Source organism: Dipteris shenzhenensis, chromosome 30 (genome assembly GCF_047967505.1).
Source record: "Dipteris shenzhenensis isolate YYH24624 ecotype China chromosome 30, Dip_SZ_1.0, whole genome shotgun sequence".
Lineage (NCBI taxonomy): Eukaryota > Viridiplantae > Streptophyta > Polypodiopsida > Gleicheniales > Dipteridaceae > Dipteris > Dipteris shenzhenensis.
In genome coordinates this window covers 48,206,014-48,222,873 of record NC_141625.1, presented here as the reverse complement: position 1 = coordinate 48,222,873, position 16,860 = coordinate 48,206,014, and the positions used below count along the sequence as shown (strand labels likewise).

Genomic DNA, 16,860 nt, shown 5'->3' with positions numbered 1-16,860 from the left:
CTCGGCACTTCCCATTATATGCAGTTGTCTAGATGGGACTGAGGCTCCGCCTACATAGTAGGCACTTGGAAGGCTTTTATCAGGCTACCTGAGGATCACAGGCTACAGTCCGTGAGTCACCTCAGAGGGGTAGCATGCAAGATAGATGCAGCCATCCCGGTGGCATGGACAGTTGAGATGCCTATTACTTCCACCACTTGGATGGGAGCTTTTTCGAGGACCGCAGTTCGTCTACACGTGATCACTCTTCGAGGTCTCAGGAAGATGCTCTGGTCTTTGACGTTGGGGATGGAGATATACTCTCTAGATCCACGGATGATATTCTTCTAGAGGTTGCCTTTCAGCCTGTCAGGATTGCTGCTTTTGTGGACCATGGAGCGGGCTTGTAGTGGTACTTAGACCCCGACCCTCTGCTCTTGGCTCTGGGATCCTAGAGGTTGTGGTTATATGGAGGTGCACCTATCAGGTGCTTGCAATGGGACCCAAGAGAGAGGGAGTGGATAGATCATGGGCACCGAGAGAGAGGGATTCCCTTCTTTCGTTTCACGGTTGGTAATGCCAGGAGATTTCAGCTGAGCAGTAGAGGTTGGATTCTGTCCAAATCCCCCCATTGGGATAGCTTCTTCATCACCGCATATTTGCGTAGGAATTTCTGGAGGAGGCTCTGGAAATCCCTTAGAAATAGAAAGATCACTCTTTTCTTTTGGCTTTCTATTCATGGAGGGATTGCACTGAACCTGTGGAGATCACGATTTATGGCTGATCCCACTTGCCCTCGCTGTCATTCTGCAGAGAAGTCAGTGCGACATTGCCTTTGGGACTGCAATCAAGCGAGAATTGTTTGGAAAGGAGTTGCTCGGATACTCATTATTTTTCATACTTCCCTTTTCTTCATGACTTGGGGCTCATTCGCATGGTTATCCCTTACTGGGCCCCAGGTGTTTTATGAGGGTGAGCCTTCTTCTTGGGCACTCTCGATCCGCCGACAGGTGATAGAGCCTTGCTCTGTTCAGGATGTACCACATATTCCTTTCAGAGCTTCACATGTTTCAGTGGACACCTCTTGGGAGATTTTGGCTAGCATTTCCTCTTGGCACATTTGGAGAGCCAGATGCACGGAGGCAACTCTGTGTTGGTAAAGCGTGCATCAAGTGAGCATATCATCTCTGGTGTGACCAACACAGGTAAACTCTGCCAAATCTCATCTCTAGCCACATCTCTCGCCTGTGTGTCAGGATCTGCGGAAAGAAGGGAGGCATAGAAAGATGTCGCTAAGTGCATGACGGTATCCGGATGAGACTGCAAAACACCGTCAGAGTCAATAAGCTGCCTAACACTCTCTCTAATATGTCTGGGACCAAGTGTAGAGAAAAAGTGTTTATTGACTCTCCCTCCCATCTGTATCTAAAAGGACTCCCGTGCATGGAAGGCATACTCTGCTCTCTGATCAAGCAATGTCTGCAAGTGAGCCCTTGCCGTAGCAAGGCGCTCCTGTACCCAAGCATCTGATGGTCGTTTTTGCTCCTCCCTCTACAAGGCTGTCAACTACCGATGGATACCAATCTCCCACCTAAGTACCTCACCTCGCCGAGCACTAGCAACGGAGTGATAAAAGTCGCTTATACTGGCAAGTGATGTGGCCACATGTGAAGGACTGGCCACCCCCCCTGCATGTGAGAAACCCAGATCTCCAAGACTGCCTCTGTGAGGGTCTCATCCGTGTATAAGGCATTGGGAATCTTGACACTGTGAGACCGTCCTCTCAGATGGGGCTCTGAGATGGACAAAACTACCAAAAAATGGTCGGAAGTGGAAACACCAAGTGCAATGCAAACTGTCCCCCCTCTATCAAGAGCCCAGTCAACCACATAGAATCTATCAATCACAACTGCACCCAATGGTTCGACCATGAAAATAAAAGTGACTGAGATTGAACATGAAATGCATCATCTGACCAAACATCTCTGCCACTGAATCTGAACAAGAAGGCATCCCAAGCTGCTCTCTCGAGGGAATGACTACCACCTTCTCTGCCCCCTTGCTTATCAGAAGGTGCCTCAACCATATTGAAGTCACCTCCAATAATCCACGAATCTGCAATGTCAGCCCACGAGAGAAACTCTTTCCAAAACAGAACACGGTCCCCTCTGTTGTTCAGAGCATAGAGGTTGAGGAAACCAACCTTACATCCATCAATCAGAAGTAAAACCCACTGGGCCCTGGAGGGGGTTATGGTACCATGTCCAATGATCACAGGGAGAATAGAGAAACTGATATGCATGTACCTCCTCTGGTTCCCAAGGCAGGAAGCCAAAAAGTCCGGCCTGAAAGCAGCTTACCTGACTTGAAGCAATCTCTGAAATCTAGTTTGTGTTCCTGAAGAAAAAGCAGGTCTAGGGAACCACCTGAAACACCTGGATGGAGCTGATTCCTGATCAGCTATCTGCGACGGCAATGAGAGATGCCGCCCAATCCCTGTATATTCCAATTGGCTATCCTCATCGATGGGAAGAAGCGGGTTGGAATACCTTACCTGACCTAGTGGTGGAAAAAGAACCCTCCACCGGAGCTGACCTCCTGCCATACACACAAGGTCCAAGGGGAGGAAAGTCCACAGGTAAGAGAAAGAAAGATCTCTCAAAAGGGATGCCAATAACTCGCTCTCCAAAGTGGAAGGTACAAAATCATCATCTGGGAGGTCAGAGAGATCCTCCACAGCGAAAAAGGAGTTCCACTGAGCCAATCCTGGGGAGGGGGTACAAAGGATTCCTACCGAAGCAAGGAGAGAATGTAAGACCCCCTTCCCTCTATCCACAGAAGGAGGCACCTGTACTGAGTCGAGGGCTGCTAAGGAATGTACAGCCTGATCCCAGTCAATCCGTTACCGCCCACACCGGCCGCGAGAACCGTCACTTTCTCAAAAGACGAGCTACAGTAGTTGCAAAAGGATTTTGAGCATGAGTGTTCCACGACTCTCTTCGCACGCATCCATGGCTCCCACCCCTCCAGGTCACAATCTAGAGATTGGATGCTTGCGGCGCTTCCCCAGGAGCTTGCCTCCTACCTTAAGGATGTTCGTTTGTTGGGACAAGGTTTCTTTCAAGTGTGCCTAGATTCCCTGGACATCACGAGAGACCTGCTATAGGCCGGGTTTCTATTTCTAGGCTACAGGACAATTTTTTTGTCTCCCTTTCAACTGGGCTTTGACCCAGTTGAAGAGGACAAGCAGGGAGTTTCTGTTTTCATTAGATTCCCTGGTCTCCCCTCAGTTTATCACCAGCTTCTTTCAGTTATTGGCGAGAGGTTTGGTGTGGTAGTAGAGATTCCCCCTCTTCCTGGCGAGCCCTCTTCGGCTGCTGAGTTGGTCAAGATGGATGGGGTACTCAGGGTTAGGGTCATTGTCCAGGACCCTAATATTTCAGATGACCACATCATGCTACAGTGACCCGATGGGTCCTTCTACCAGAGATTTGAGGCTGCAGGTCGACAGGACCAATGCAGGATTTGCAGATCCTCGGGGCATTTCACGAGAGATTGCCCAAAGAAGAAAAAGAGGCCAGAAAGCAACTAGCTCGTACTAGCTTATGACAGAGAGTAGGAGCAGGACCTACCGCTCTATAGGCACCGCCTCAGACATGGGCTCCCCCCCTCCTAGGGCTACATGAGTCCCTCTTGCACCCTGCACCACCTCTGACCCATGGTGGGTTCCGATCGCGGTTAGGCCCTCTACTTCAGATCACACATCCACCGCTTCGGAGGCTACCCCCTTGGAGCCGCGGGAGGAGACTAGTGTTCAGGAGCCTTGTTCGACTCCACCCATTCGTCAATCGAGGTGGAAAAGGCCAATTCAAACTTAAGGAAGAACTCCGTCCGCTTTCCTGAAGCCCAGGAGACCCCTAAAGGAGAATAGGGTACTCCAGATGAGGGGAGAGGGTGAAAGGAAGGAGGGAGAGGGAGGATGAGCAGAGGAGGAGTCAGCAAAGGGGTAGGGGGGGCAGCAAGAGGAGAGGAGGGGGGGATAGAGGAGAGGAGGAGAGGGGGGGCGGGGAGAGCAAAGAAAGAGCGGGGGGAGCAGCAGGTAGGGGGGAGGGGAGGGAGGAGGCAGCGCGCAAAGGGAGGCTGCAGCAGCGCGGGGGGGGCTGCAGCAGTGAGGGAGGGGAGTCGGGAGGGAGGCGGGGGGTAGGGGGGAGGGGAGGGAGGAGGCGGGGGGAGCAGCAGGTAGGAGGGAGGGGAGGGAAGAGGCAGCACGCGGGGGAGGAGGCAGCGCGCAGGGAGGGGCTGCAGCAGCACGGGGGGGCTGCAGCAGCGAGGGAGGGGAGTCGGGGGGGCAGGCGGCGGGAGCAGAAGGTAGGGGGGAGGGGAGGGAGGAAAAGCAAGGAGGGGAGGGAGGCGGAAGCAAGGAGGGGAGCAGGAGCAGCGGGGAGCAGCAGCCAGTTGTTCAGATTTTTTGAAATGCATTTGAGAAAGCTTATGACAGGGTAGATTGGAGCTTTCTAGAGGGAACTCTCCTTAGTTTTCGAATCATGGATCGCTTTCAGACTCATTTGACTGATCATGATGTATATATAGCTTATACTGAGATTTTCAGTTAAGTAGTAATTACTCCGCTTTTGAAGTAACTATGAATGTAATTATTTTACAGCAATAAAATATTTCTTCACCAAAAAAAAAAATTTGTGTGTGTGTGTGACAGAGTCCCTCTTCGGCAACAGCTTTTGTTTTGGCGAGTCCTACTTGGCATTTTTCCATCTGGGCAGTTACTCGCGCATAGACATATTGCCCCGGCTGTTTGCCACAGATGTCTACATTCTGCTGAATCTATACTTCACATTTTCTAGCACTGTCCACATACTTATAACTTCCTTGCTCTCATTCGTCAGGACCTTCGAGCGAGATTTCCTACTGTTACTTTTGGCAAGTTCTTCTGGTTATTTGGTCTTCATCCCTCTAGACAGGGTTTTGATTTAATTTTTGTTTGGTGCGGTACTGGGCACTTTGGACTCTATAAATGGACAGAAATCATAGAGTCTTTGGTGATCCTACTTTTCCATCTTTCGTTTTTTTCAAACGATCTCTGCGGCAATCGTTTTATGATTGCTTTCAGACTCATTTGATTGATCATGATGTATATATGGCTTATATTGAGATTTTCAGTTGAGTAGTAGTTACTCCGCTTTTGAAGTAACTATGAATGTAATTATTTCACAACAATAAAATATTTCTTCTCACCAAAAAAAAAAAGTGTGTGTGTGACAGAGACAGAGAGAGAGAGAATATGATATGTATTGTATTAAAGTCCTCTTGTAACACCCTCTTATGGGACTGGTGATCACTATCAACAAATACTGATCTTTTATATCTGGCGAAAGAAAATACTAGACTTGCTATGTAGCTAGTACTTGTTGAGCTAGCTTGTGTGCTAGTCTAAGTATCTTGCTGCAATGTTCCAAAACTTCTTTTAGATAACTTCCTAGCTTTGTAGCTGCTGATTTAATAGATTTTTCAGATTGTCGTCAGATCGTGTGCATAGGCCCGAAATCTTAGGAGTACATGCTGTTGAGTGTTTGGGGCATAACCTTGCCTAGGATGGTGCCCCGACCCCCTATGTCTCCCCCCAGTTGCTGATTTTTTGCTCAAGAATAGTGCCATACAGCTTGGCCATTAGGCTGCTCACCATGATTCTGCAGTAGTTTTTTGCCATGTTGTAGTCTCCTCCCTTGTGGTATCGTACAATTCTGCTAAGCTACCATTCTTCAGGAAATCCTTCCTCTAGGGCCAATAAGCCTCGTGACCGCTTTCTTTGACTTCTCTCCCCCCATGTGAGCATCTCTACTATTAGCCCTTCTGTGGCTCCACTACTAGCCCTTCTGTGTCTCGAGCCTTTCCATTTGCTAGCTTTTTTAGCCCCTTCCCTACGTCTTCTTTTGTGAATTGTATCATGTCTTCCCATGTTGCTTTCCTCTCATGAGGTTTATTGCCATGTAATATCTTGAGGTTTCATTTGTCCTCTTTCTTGACTGTCTCTGCTGTTTTCTAGGCTCTGTTTGCATTTTTACGTTCCTGGTCATACCAGTGATTGCATTGCATTCCAATGCTTCCTCCCTTGCTTTTATCAAGCAACTTTGGGCTGTTATCAGCAACAAATCTGTTATGTATTTGTTCATTTCATGGGGCAAGTAGATGACAGTTGACATTGTGATAGTGCTATATCTATTTTCGTCTCATAAACATGAGCCTTTTTGTAACCCATCCTCTGCCTTGTTTGCACTGATTCTCTGTTTTTTTACAGCACCTCTTGTTCCTATATGAAGGAATCTCATGCTTCAAGGCAACAATCTAGAAGCCTATGCAGGGTATGGGAAGTCTAGGCAGCCTATACAGAGTCACAAACCCCCGGAGCAGGCACCTTAGGCTGTTTGGGCAGCCTGTTCTTATCCACAAGCTGAGGAACAATGAGGGGAGTATGCAAGATACCTGAATGTAAGTAAAGGAGTACCTAAGAAAATTTGCAGCAAGAAATAGGCAGCAGGTGCTTACAAAAGTTGGGAAGCAGTTGGCATGCAGGGGGCACTATAGTTCAGGAGTCCAAGAAAGATGACAACTGAGGAAGGGAAGAGCACAGGAGCGAGGGGCCAGCAACCAAGAAGCCATTGGCATGCAGGGGCACAATAGTTCAGGAGTCCAAAGAGGATGACAACTGAGGAAGGGAAGAGCACAGGAGGGAGGGGACAGCAACCAAGAAGGTGAGGAGGTTCATATTATTTTGACATAATTTTAATAGGAGCTGCAGTATTTAAAATCGGTTTTTAAGGCTTGTTCTTTAAAATATTTTTCAATGCTATTTGACCATGTAAACCATTACATCACAAATCAAGATGAATTGTAACTAGAAAGCATTGATTGATTTGAACTTGCATATAGACTAGGCACATTTGGTTTGCATTTTCAGTCACTTCTCAGCAACCAATCACTGGTACTTCAAAAAATGCATTATGGGGCCCCATAGATAGTCATTATTCCATGGGCTTCCACTTATTCTAGGCACATGTGGTTTGGATTTTCAGGAACCTCTAAGGTACCATAGACAGTCATTCCTCCAAGAACTTCAACTAGACATTTTGGACCCCCATCACCTGAGACCCACTGCTGAGCTGTCTATCTTTTTCTGCAACTGTCATTATAGCACATCCATACTCGGTTGCTCTTGCGGATGGTTCTTGATGGGAGATTGAAACCGGCCTTCAATAAAATCAAAGGGCAGTAAAACTAACAAGTAACCAGTCAACACTGTTACATTAACAATTCAGCAAAAGTATTACCAGCAGATTGGGAATTAGAGTGCCCCTGCACCAAGACAAAGACACAGAATTGGCCCCAAACCTTGGCGCCCCTTTTGGTATATCTTTAAATAAGTGAGAGGCCCTGAGATCCAGGCTATATAAAGGATACACTCCTTACAATTGGGGCATTCCACATCCCATTGGGCATCCACGTACCCTGCATAGCCTTTACTATTCACTGCTCTCACCACTCCTGGCAGTAGGTCTCCATCCCTAGTCCAGGAAGCTTGCACACAGCCCGGAACCGTCACTAGTAACCACACTTGGCCATACAGTTCCCCATAGCTGTTACCAGTGCCCAATTAGCCATCTATCTGCTCAAAGTAGAAAGGGAAAGCATACACAAGCTTTCTCCTCTGACCAAAACTGCCATGACCAATAGTCTCTCACCCTATGCGTCACACATATCCTGATACAACAACTTGTTTCCCATAAGAGAACTGGCATTACAACACAGCAAACACTATGGCCAGTCACATCTATACCATCCCTGTCGAGGTTCTAGGGATACTTGCCATTCCAAGCATGGATTTCTCGACCCCTGCCTACTCAGCAACGAAGCTGTACCAAAGATGTGCCGTCTGCCTAGCAACCACTGCTTGCAAGTGACCCATCTCCTAGAGAAACCAAAAACATATTCCCACACGGAACATGTTACTTGCCAAAGCCAACAAATAGAATACACAATGAATTCGAACCCACTTGCATTCAGTGCTCTTCCCACTCTCAGTAGGAATCAATATCACAAACCATTAGCCCTGCAGGGCTCTACTCTCACACCCATGTGACCATAGGCATCCATACTCAATGCAAACACCTCCATTTAACATGGCAGCTGTTACTTCAAGCCCAAAAAAAGCCACACGCTCCCTAGACAATCACAAGTGTCCATTGGCTCACTGGAATACCCAAACCGTGGGTGAAAGCTGAAGGGACATGGCATGGAGCGAACGAAAATGGGAAAGCAAATGAAAGGAAACTGAAATAACAAGTGCAAGGCAATAACCAAAATACTCACAATGATATAAAACCTTGATAATGACAATGATAAAAAGACTAGACAAGTACAACACTATATAGTGTGACACTAGACTCTAGAAAACACACAATGTATATGGGATAAGTCCCATAGTGACATGTGGCACTCTAGGATATAAAGTAGAATGGTGTCTACTAAAATACACTAGAAACACCACCTAGAGACCTAATACACTCCAAATAACTCCACACTTTGACTTCATATTCTAACATCCCCCCATGAGGAAAGGTGAGGGAGTACTGGAATGAAGCCGAACAGAACAAGACAATAATGGACTGCTAATCTGTGCACCCCATGTAGCTCAGAGGCTCATATCATAGCATGGCTACATGACCCGCTCATAGGTCTAGAGAATACACCAACATCCTGGAACTCGGCCAGGCCTAATAAAGAGACCCATCAAAGCCAATATAATGACTCCCACAATACATCCCCCCCTGGCTTCATGACGGAAAACCGGTAGGAAGCCACACACCACTCAGAAAATGAAATAACATCATTTGAAAGAACTCCGTGATAGAGCTATGAGAGGAATCAGCCGAGGAAGAAGTTTGCTCCTGTCTCTGCTTGGAGTATCCTCCCGTGGTATCTAAGTACCTCATGAATGAAACCTGCCAAACAAGCCAAAAACCCATAGCTATCTCTAAAGATGCAGTAGAAATGCCCTTGGATCTCATAGTAAACAGGACACCTGAAGACGAAATGCTCCTCTGTCTCAACTTGGGAGCAGGATGTGGGGCAGGGCATGTGTGACAAGTTAGGGACTGGCTGATTTGGGATGTCATAAAGTGTGCGTGCATAATCAAACCAGAACTGAGTGTCAGTAAGTGCGGGACAGTTGCTGAGTGTTCATGGTGGAATATTGAGCAGTAGCATTGCGGGACAGTTCAGCAGATTTGCAGCTTAGTTTCACGTAGGTAGATGCAGCACATGGCAGCTAAGTGGTTGAGGCATTGTGGGCAGAAATGCTGAGAAGAATGGCCAGAAATGTGCAGCAAAGCATGGTGCTGAAAACACCAAGGAAGATGGGCGGAAGTTCTCACGTAGCAAACACTATGTCAGGGCAGCTCTCCATGCTCAGGACAGCAAATCTTTCAATCTCCAACTCAGGGCAGCTCCATGTTGGTAAGCGATCGCTATCTTCAAGTCTCCATGGAAGCTCCATTGGTGGGAGAGCTCCTCTTCATCGGTGAGGCTAGGGTGAAGAAGAGGAGAGCTCAAGGTGCAAGTGGAGGAGCTAGCCTTCCAAGGAGGAGGAGGGAGAGTGGCTTCATTGGCCTCCCTCTTACCTCAACCTCTTGGAGGGCTGGCCTAGCTCTGGTACCACATGAAGGGACATGGCATGGAGCAAAAGAAAATGGGAAAGCAAATGAAAGAAAACTGAAATAACAAGTGCAAGGCAATAACCAAAATACTCACAATGATATAAAAGATTGATGTTGACAATGATGAAAAGACTAGACAAATAGTGTGACACTAGACTCTAGAAAACACACAATGTATATGGGATAAGTCCCCTAGTGACATGTGGCACTCTAGGATATAAAGAAGAATGGTGTCTACTAAAATACACTAGAAACACCACCTAGAGACCTGGTACACTCCAAATAACTTCACATTTTGACTTCATATTCTAACAAAAGCATAACTGAGCTGCCCTTGGTGCTTAGAAGCACAAACAATCACTGCAAGCATTCATTGTGATCTCTCTGCCAAGCAAGTCTCTTCACAAACCAGCCCAATGCTCAGGAGCATACACTAGAAGGGGTGAGTGCGTAGGTGCATCCTGTCAACGAAGCCTCTCCAGGCATTGCTCATTCACGAGCCCATAGTCTTTCTAGGACTGCTCCGATGGCATACCACACCTGAACCAAGGCTGAATTGGTAGCACCATCTACCTGCACAGTACAATCCCAAAATGTATGGTCAGCACCTTCAGTTGGTACAGATTTCTGATGTGGTTGTACGGGCAAGGCAACCCATACGGTTTCTGTCATAAAAGATGTCGCACAGCTGTACAGATTACACCACAGCTATACGGACTCAACAATCAGGTTGTACCGCCCCTCCAAGCTCCATTTCTTCTCGGGTGTACGGATCTGTCAACGCTTGCAGTACAGCTGTACAGGGCGACCATGAGAACGTATGACATCCCTCCTCCAATCGCGTGGCTATGCTGTACCGAATAGTACGGCCTGTCAAGATGCCCTCCGTACGGATGTACGGGTCAATCTCTCGCCTACCAACAAACAACCGCCCCTTAGAGCTTCAGCCCCTCTGCCCCCTGACTGCACGCCATTTTTTCCTTTTTCTCAAGCCTTCTAAGGACTTCCTTTCCAAAAGGGCCTGTATGGGCTTGCCACGTGTCAGCCCATGCCTTGGGTTGCCCCCAAGGACCTTCATTTGCCCCTAGGCCCCCTTTAGTGGGGCCTTTTTAAAAAGCCCACCAATGACCAACTTAAAATCCTAAGGTTCTTCGAGCCCCTCTTGGCCCTAGACCTTTCATTTTCCCCCAAGGCACAAATGCTAGGGGTTCTAGCACATCAAGCAACCCTTGACCGCGCCTCTTGTTTTCCCAGGGTTCTGCCCACATGCAAGCCAGCATGTATGAACCAGAAATCATGCCTTCGTGACAGAGATCATGTCCATCATCTTCTATGTATGCCTATTGTTGTAGACGCCTATTGTAGACAAGTCATCACAGAGGAGATGATGGACGACACAGATTTTGTCACAGATATGGCAAGGGATTAGTCATCCTCTGAGGAAGCAGTCAGATAGATGCAATGGAGACTGCAAGAAATCCTTAGGCAAAGCAGATTCTCCTAATTGCAACCTACCATTTTTATTTGTCCCATCTCATGTAAGTCAATGATGTTTGCATGTTTAATTTTACTCCCCTCGCAATGTATTTTTGGATTATGACACAAACTTTTTTGAGTTCACTCATCCTTTTGTTTTTCTTTTCTGAGATGTAATGCATTTCACTTATTTTCAAAGTTCTGTGAAAGTTATTATGAATCTTATAAGCTGCATGGATCTGAAAGTTTCTAAACTCATCCTTTTAAATGTGCAAAATAATTAAGATTCGGAGTATAACCTGAAAGAGTTCTCTTTCTCGTGAGGCTTTCCATAGTCGAAAAGAGTCTCCTTCTTGTTTGATCTTATGCATCAAGTGCACCTTTACCCACACATTTGTTATGCCTATGAAAATCTTAAAGCTCCTAGATGTCAAGGTATCAACTTGAAAAACACCAGAACGCTGGCCAGTGTATCCGAGGCTGACGTGGTATGCTGCTTTATCGATGCACCTAGCTGTCCATATGTGCCAGGCAATGATGATGCTATCAGCTCCCATCTATGGCATTATCATATATATGGCCTGCATGCACCTAGCTGTCCCTATGTAACAGACAATGATGCTCGCCATCAGCTCCAATCTATGACATTATCACATATATATGTATATATTTTCGTCACACGAAAAAGACATCTATTAAATATGAAAGACATGGCCAAGAGCCAAGAGCCAAGAGCTCAAGGCACAAACACATCATACAGAGCATGAAGAAACTAGTGGTAAAGTGCCACTAAAATATAAAAGGGTATGAAACTCCTGAAAGAAACCAAGATTATGACTGAAAGTGCCACACCATGCGAGACTCAAAGATCCCTGCATCCTAGAGTAGATGTGTACTGAGAGGCAAGAGTAGTGTCAAGAGAACAAAGCTCCACAAGGCGTTACTGAACCATGAAAGCCCAAGAAAACGCTTGGCCCTCCTAAGATACCTAAGGCCTTGTCAAAGAGAGCCAGGCCACTGAGCCCCAAGTGATGAACAAAGTGGAAAAAGAAAACCTGCTCAAAAGTCTTACAATCCCAAATAATCCTCGCTTGTCTACATTCCCAAAGGCAATGAGTGCAAGAAACGTCAGGTCCCACAATGCTTATGCACTGATTTACTGCAATTCCTTTCTGTATGAAAAGCCAAAAGAAAAGAGTGATTTTCTTGTTTCTAACGGATTTCCAAAGCCTCTTGCAAAAAATCTATGCAACTACAGAGTGATCTAAAAAATTCTCTTAGTGCTGAGCTCTAGACGGTCTTCATCCTCTGGCTCTAACATGGACCTTCGTAACATTACTAATTGTGAAGCCAATAAAAGGAAAGCTTTTGGAACGGTTGACTGCATCAATTCACTTCCATTCACCTTGGTTCCACCCTATCCACCACCCCTGCCACCCCTTCTCCTCTCGTTTCTCTCAACCCCCCCTCTCTTTATGTTCCACCCCTCCCCCCACTCTTTGCCATTCCCCTCGATCCCCCCTCCACTGCAATACTGCAAAGAGCAAGTCCAACTACCCAACACCTCCCGTGTGATAATGACTTCTCAGTCAATAGCCACCACAAGTGAGGACCATCACTCGTCACCCCCTCTTACTCTGAAGTGGGTAGAGTCTTGCGTAGCCATAAGAGTAAACACCCAATACATTCACTTTTGGGGGGACTAGCCACCAGGACAGAGTACCCTTATTGACTCCAAAGCCACAAAAGCATACATCATTTTAGAGGGACTACTCATGGTAGAGGACCTTTATTGACTTACATAAGAGAAACCAAAATACATATGGGTTGTCATCCCAAATGAGGGTGACATGAGCAGTGAGTGCATTGTCAAGGTCTGGGATCTCCTCTTGGATCTCCTTTGTTGCAACCAAGTTGACATGATGCTGGTGTTGTTCTTTTGCTTTCTTTGTGTAGCAAATTGCTTCAATATGGCCCTTGCGCCTAAAATATCTGCATGTGATGTTCTTATGGGTTTTCCATTTGCTGGTGGAGGCAAGAGCCTCTTCAGTGCCTAATGTAAAGAACAGAGATTCTTTGTTCCGGTGGTCTTTTTCGAGAAGAAGAGTCACCATATCATCAAAGAATTTTTAGGCAAGCCTAAGTACTTCAAGAGTGTTCTCAAAACGAGAGACTCCTTCCATACTCTTCGTGAGTACAATCATTTTGCCTCGTCAATAATTGGACACTTCAGGCTGGAAAGTTGTTGAGCAAGAGATTGCATTGTTGCCAAGTGTGCACTTAAAGCATCATTATTCTCCATTTTTAACTTATAAAATTGCAGCTTCAAGAAAACCTTGGAGTTTGTGATTTTGTTAGATTCTCGAGACGCTCCCAAATCTCCTTGGCCTTTGATTTGAAGTTGATATGATGAATCAAAGTGTTGGCGAGGCAAAGTCCAATAAGAGCAATCGCTCTTGATTTGTGTTGCTTCCATATCTAGAGTTGTTGAGGATCTGTTGTTGTAGCTTAGTCCTCATCCTCAATGACATCCCATACATTTTCTTACATGAGGAGCAGCTGCCCTTTAGTTTGCCAAGTGGGAAATCCTTCGCCCTTGAACTTCTCGACAATGAGGGACGTATTGGACAGAGAAGTCATGTTGGCAGCTCCAAAGACAAGGAAGCGCCAAGAGGATGTAGCGGGCAGCACAAGCAGTAGAAGACGTAGTGAGTAACAGCTAGAAGAGAGGCAGCGTGTAGCGGGCAGGAGGAGAGGCTGATGGCAGCGACCAGCAGCAGAAGTGGAGTAGAAGGGGAGGTGGAATGAGAAGCAGCAGTAGGCAGGATTTCCAAGGCAGCAGCTCCATGAACAGCAGCTCCACGAATTAGCAACACATGGAGAGGCTAAGGGAAGAGAGGGAAGGGCTGCGCTTTGGGAGAAGATAGCTTTCCGGGCTACCTCACTCCTAAGGTTTGCCTAAGGAAGGGAAAGCTAGAAAGGGGACATGGCTCTAATACCAAGTGAAGGAACTGGAAGGAGGAGGAAAGGAGACAAGGGAGCTAGAAGGAAGGAAGCATAACTTGAATTGGAAATGAAATGAAATGGAAGGAAAGGCAAGAACCAAAATGAAATCACTTACATGACCAAAAGATCCACTAATTAGATTGATGTGAGAAGTGAGGGAACAACGCTCATATAGAGTGGACACACACAATGAAGTACCATATGTATATGGGATAACTCCCAATATGCCACATGGCACTCTCTCACACAAAGACTCATAAAACTAGTTTCTAGTACACACTCTTTTTTTAACAAGAAAACTAGTACACACTCTTTGACTATGATTTCTCAAACATTTGTCCCTCCCCCCCAAAAAAGCACTCTCTTATTAAAATCCTCAAAGGTTGATTCTCAACGCATGCAAGAAAGGAGAACAAAAAGGAATGGACACACCACAACATCTACGACAAGTCAAGGATGTTTTCCAAGAGCACGTTCAACTAATGCATGAATGTTAGGAAATGGAGTCAAGTTGAGTGAGTTTTATGTGTTTTAGTCTAGTGTGTCCTATGGATGTCACATGTCATATTGGAAGATATCCCATATGCACTTTGGTGTTCTAGGCCATGAGTGTCCTACAGTTGTGTGGGTGTGCATGTGCCCTTAGGTGGCCACTTGCCCACTTATCTAGAATTAGATTTGATGTGTGTGGTGTGTGGGAAGATAAGGCATCCCTTGCCTACAAAAGGAGGCCTCATGTACTTGTATTCCAATCAATCAACATTGTCATTTGCCTCTCAGTCTTGACTTGCCATCTTATACTTCATCTTTCTCTTGTGCATTATTGTCCTCTGCTAGCTATGGAGGTCTTCTATCCTCCATACTTAGTTCTCCCTTTGCATCTCGTGATCCCAACAATGAATTATGAATGCTTGGCAACGACAACTGGCACAGCTTAGACAACAACTATAACATCCCCTTGGAAACACCAACCTCCCAAATGTGTTGCACAGTCAGAGAGCTTGTCACACAATATTTCTTCCCCCTTCATAGTGAGAGAGCTTCTCACACAATCTTTCCTCTCTTAGTATTGAAATCATGACATGCGAGAGCACCTCACACACTCTTTTCTCCCCTAATCTTGCAATTCTAACATATGAGAGCTCCTCACACAGTCTTCAAAAACCTAATTTGGATTCTCTCTCCAACTTCATCAAGTTGACAGATGAAGTAAACATGAAGGATGGATATGTTGTTTGTCAAAGTAGAAGGGTTAATGTTAGTGAAATCATGATTGAAAGCACTAGCATTTGTAGAGGTGATTTGCAAGAACAATTTTGGAGAAGTCATGGAAAAGAAAGGATATTTTAGGAGCATGATCAAAAGAACAAACTTACTTCAAGCGTTGTAAAGAAAAACAATGAGATACAAGACTTTAAAATAGGAGCTCATTAAACTCAAACAAATGCTAGCAATTGAAATCGACCCCTATTAAAGACCTACACCATTTATTGGAATCCAAAAGGGAGAGTCAACAATATCAGGACAACAAAAAATATCCTCAAGTCAAGATTCACTCACAACAATAAAGATTGAAGATGTCTCCAAAGGGAAATAATTTGTCAAGCAATAGTCCTTCCGCAACAATGAGTGTTCTACTCCATACAATTGGATGCAATCCAAACAACAAAATACAAAATCTATTTGGTTACAAAACAAAGATGTGCACTGCTTTGTACCCAATTGACATCAACACATGGATAAAGATTAAGTTGGGCCTGGATTCCCAAAAGATGCATCAAGAAACACCTCCCCTTCCCAACAAAACTTATAGACCACGCAATATGCTACAAGAAATATGGATACCTTGATGACGGTATGCAAAACCTCAAAAGAGAACCGCTATGTCATCAATTACAAATATTCATCCACCAAAAGAACTACATTGCATCCAAGTCACAAATGGAATACATGACAATAATCAAGTCCCAAAGATCCATGGAATAAAAGATACAGAGCCAGATGCATCAGCAGAGACACATGAAGCAGCATGCATAATCGAAGGATCAAACATAATCCAACCATCCGGCATAAAAAATTGTGGGATTGCACTTCTGAAAAATGCATGTTCTCATATGAACTCAGTGTCAACTTGTTGGCCTTTGGATTTCGATGAAGCTTTTCCAGCCTTGTACTTGTGTAGACAAGAGTGTTGGCAAGCTAGACTAGTATGTTTCTCCATGAAACATGTTTCCAAAGATGAGAAAGAAGGATAAAAACAAATAAATAAGTGGCATTCCGTTGGAGACCGAGCCACAAATAACAACATGGTTTCACAACCATGACACCACTTGCAACTCCTTAAGTCTGTGCACCTAGGCACCTAGGTTAGGTTCACAAACACACACACAAACCTTTTTAATTTAGACACGATAGAAGCACTGATAATCCAATTAAATAGGAAGGGTACAAATATGTCAAGCGCTCCTTGGAAGTCCTTAGCTGAATAGGTGATACATATCAAATATCTACTTTAGGCAGCACAAGGCACCCAACAAACATCCAAGTGTGCACTTTCACAATCTCTAGATGAAAAAGTACACACAACACTTGTCAATTCCTCTTGACAAACAATGCATCAAATACCAAGATTGTAACAGCCATATGTTCTAGAATACATCAAGTAATAGAGAAT

General features: G+C 45.4%; 1 protein-coding gene across 1 annotated transcript in view; it reads right to left on the bottom strand.

Annotated features, from left to right (window-relative positions):
• LOC147882242 (kinesin-like protein KIN-4C) overlaps nucleotides 1–16,860 on the bottom strand; it is a 200,638-nt gene that overhangs the window by 70,377 nt on the left and 113,401 nt on the right. Inside the window, exon 17 of the mRNA XM_087401535.1 lies at nucleotides 11,480–11,560. Coding sequence (XP_087257661.1) covers nucleotides 11,480–11,560 — 81 coding nt within the window. The remainder of the gene's footprint in view (nucleotides 1–11,479; nucleotides 11,561–16,860) is intronic.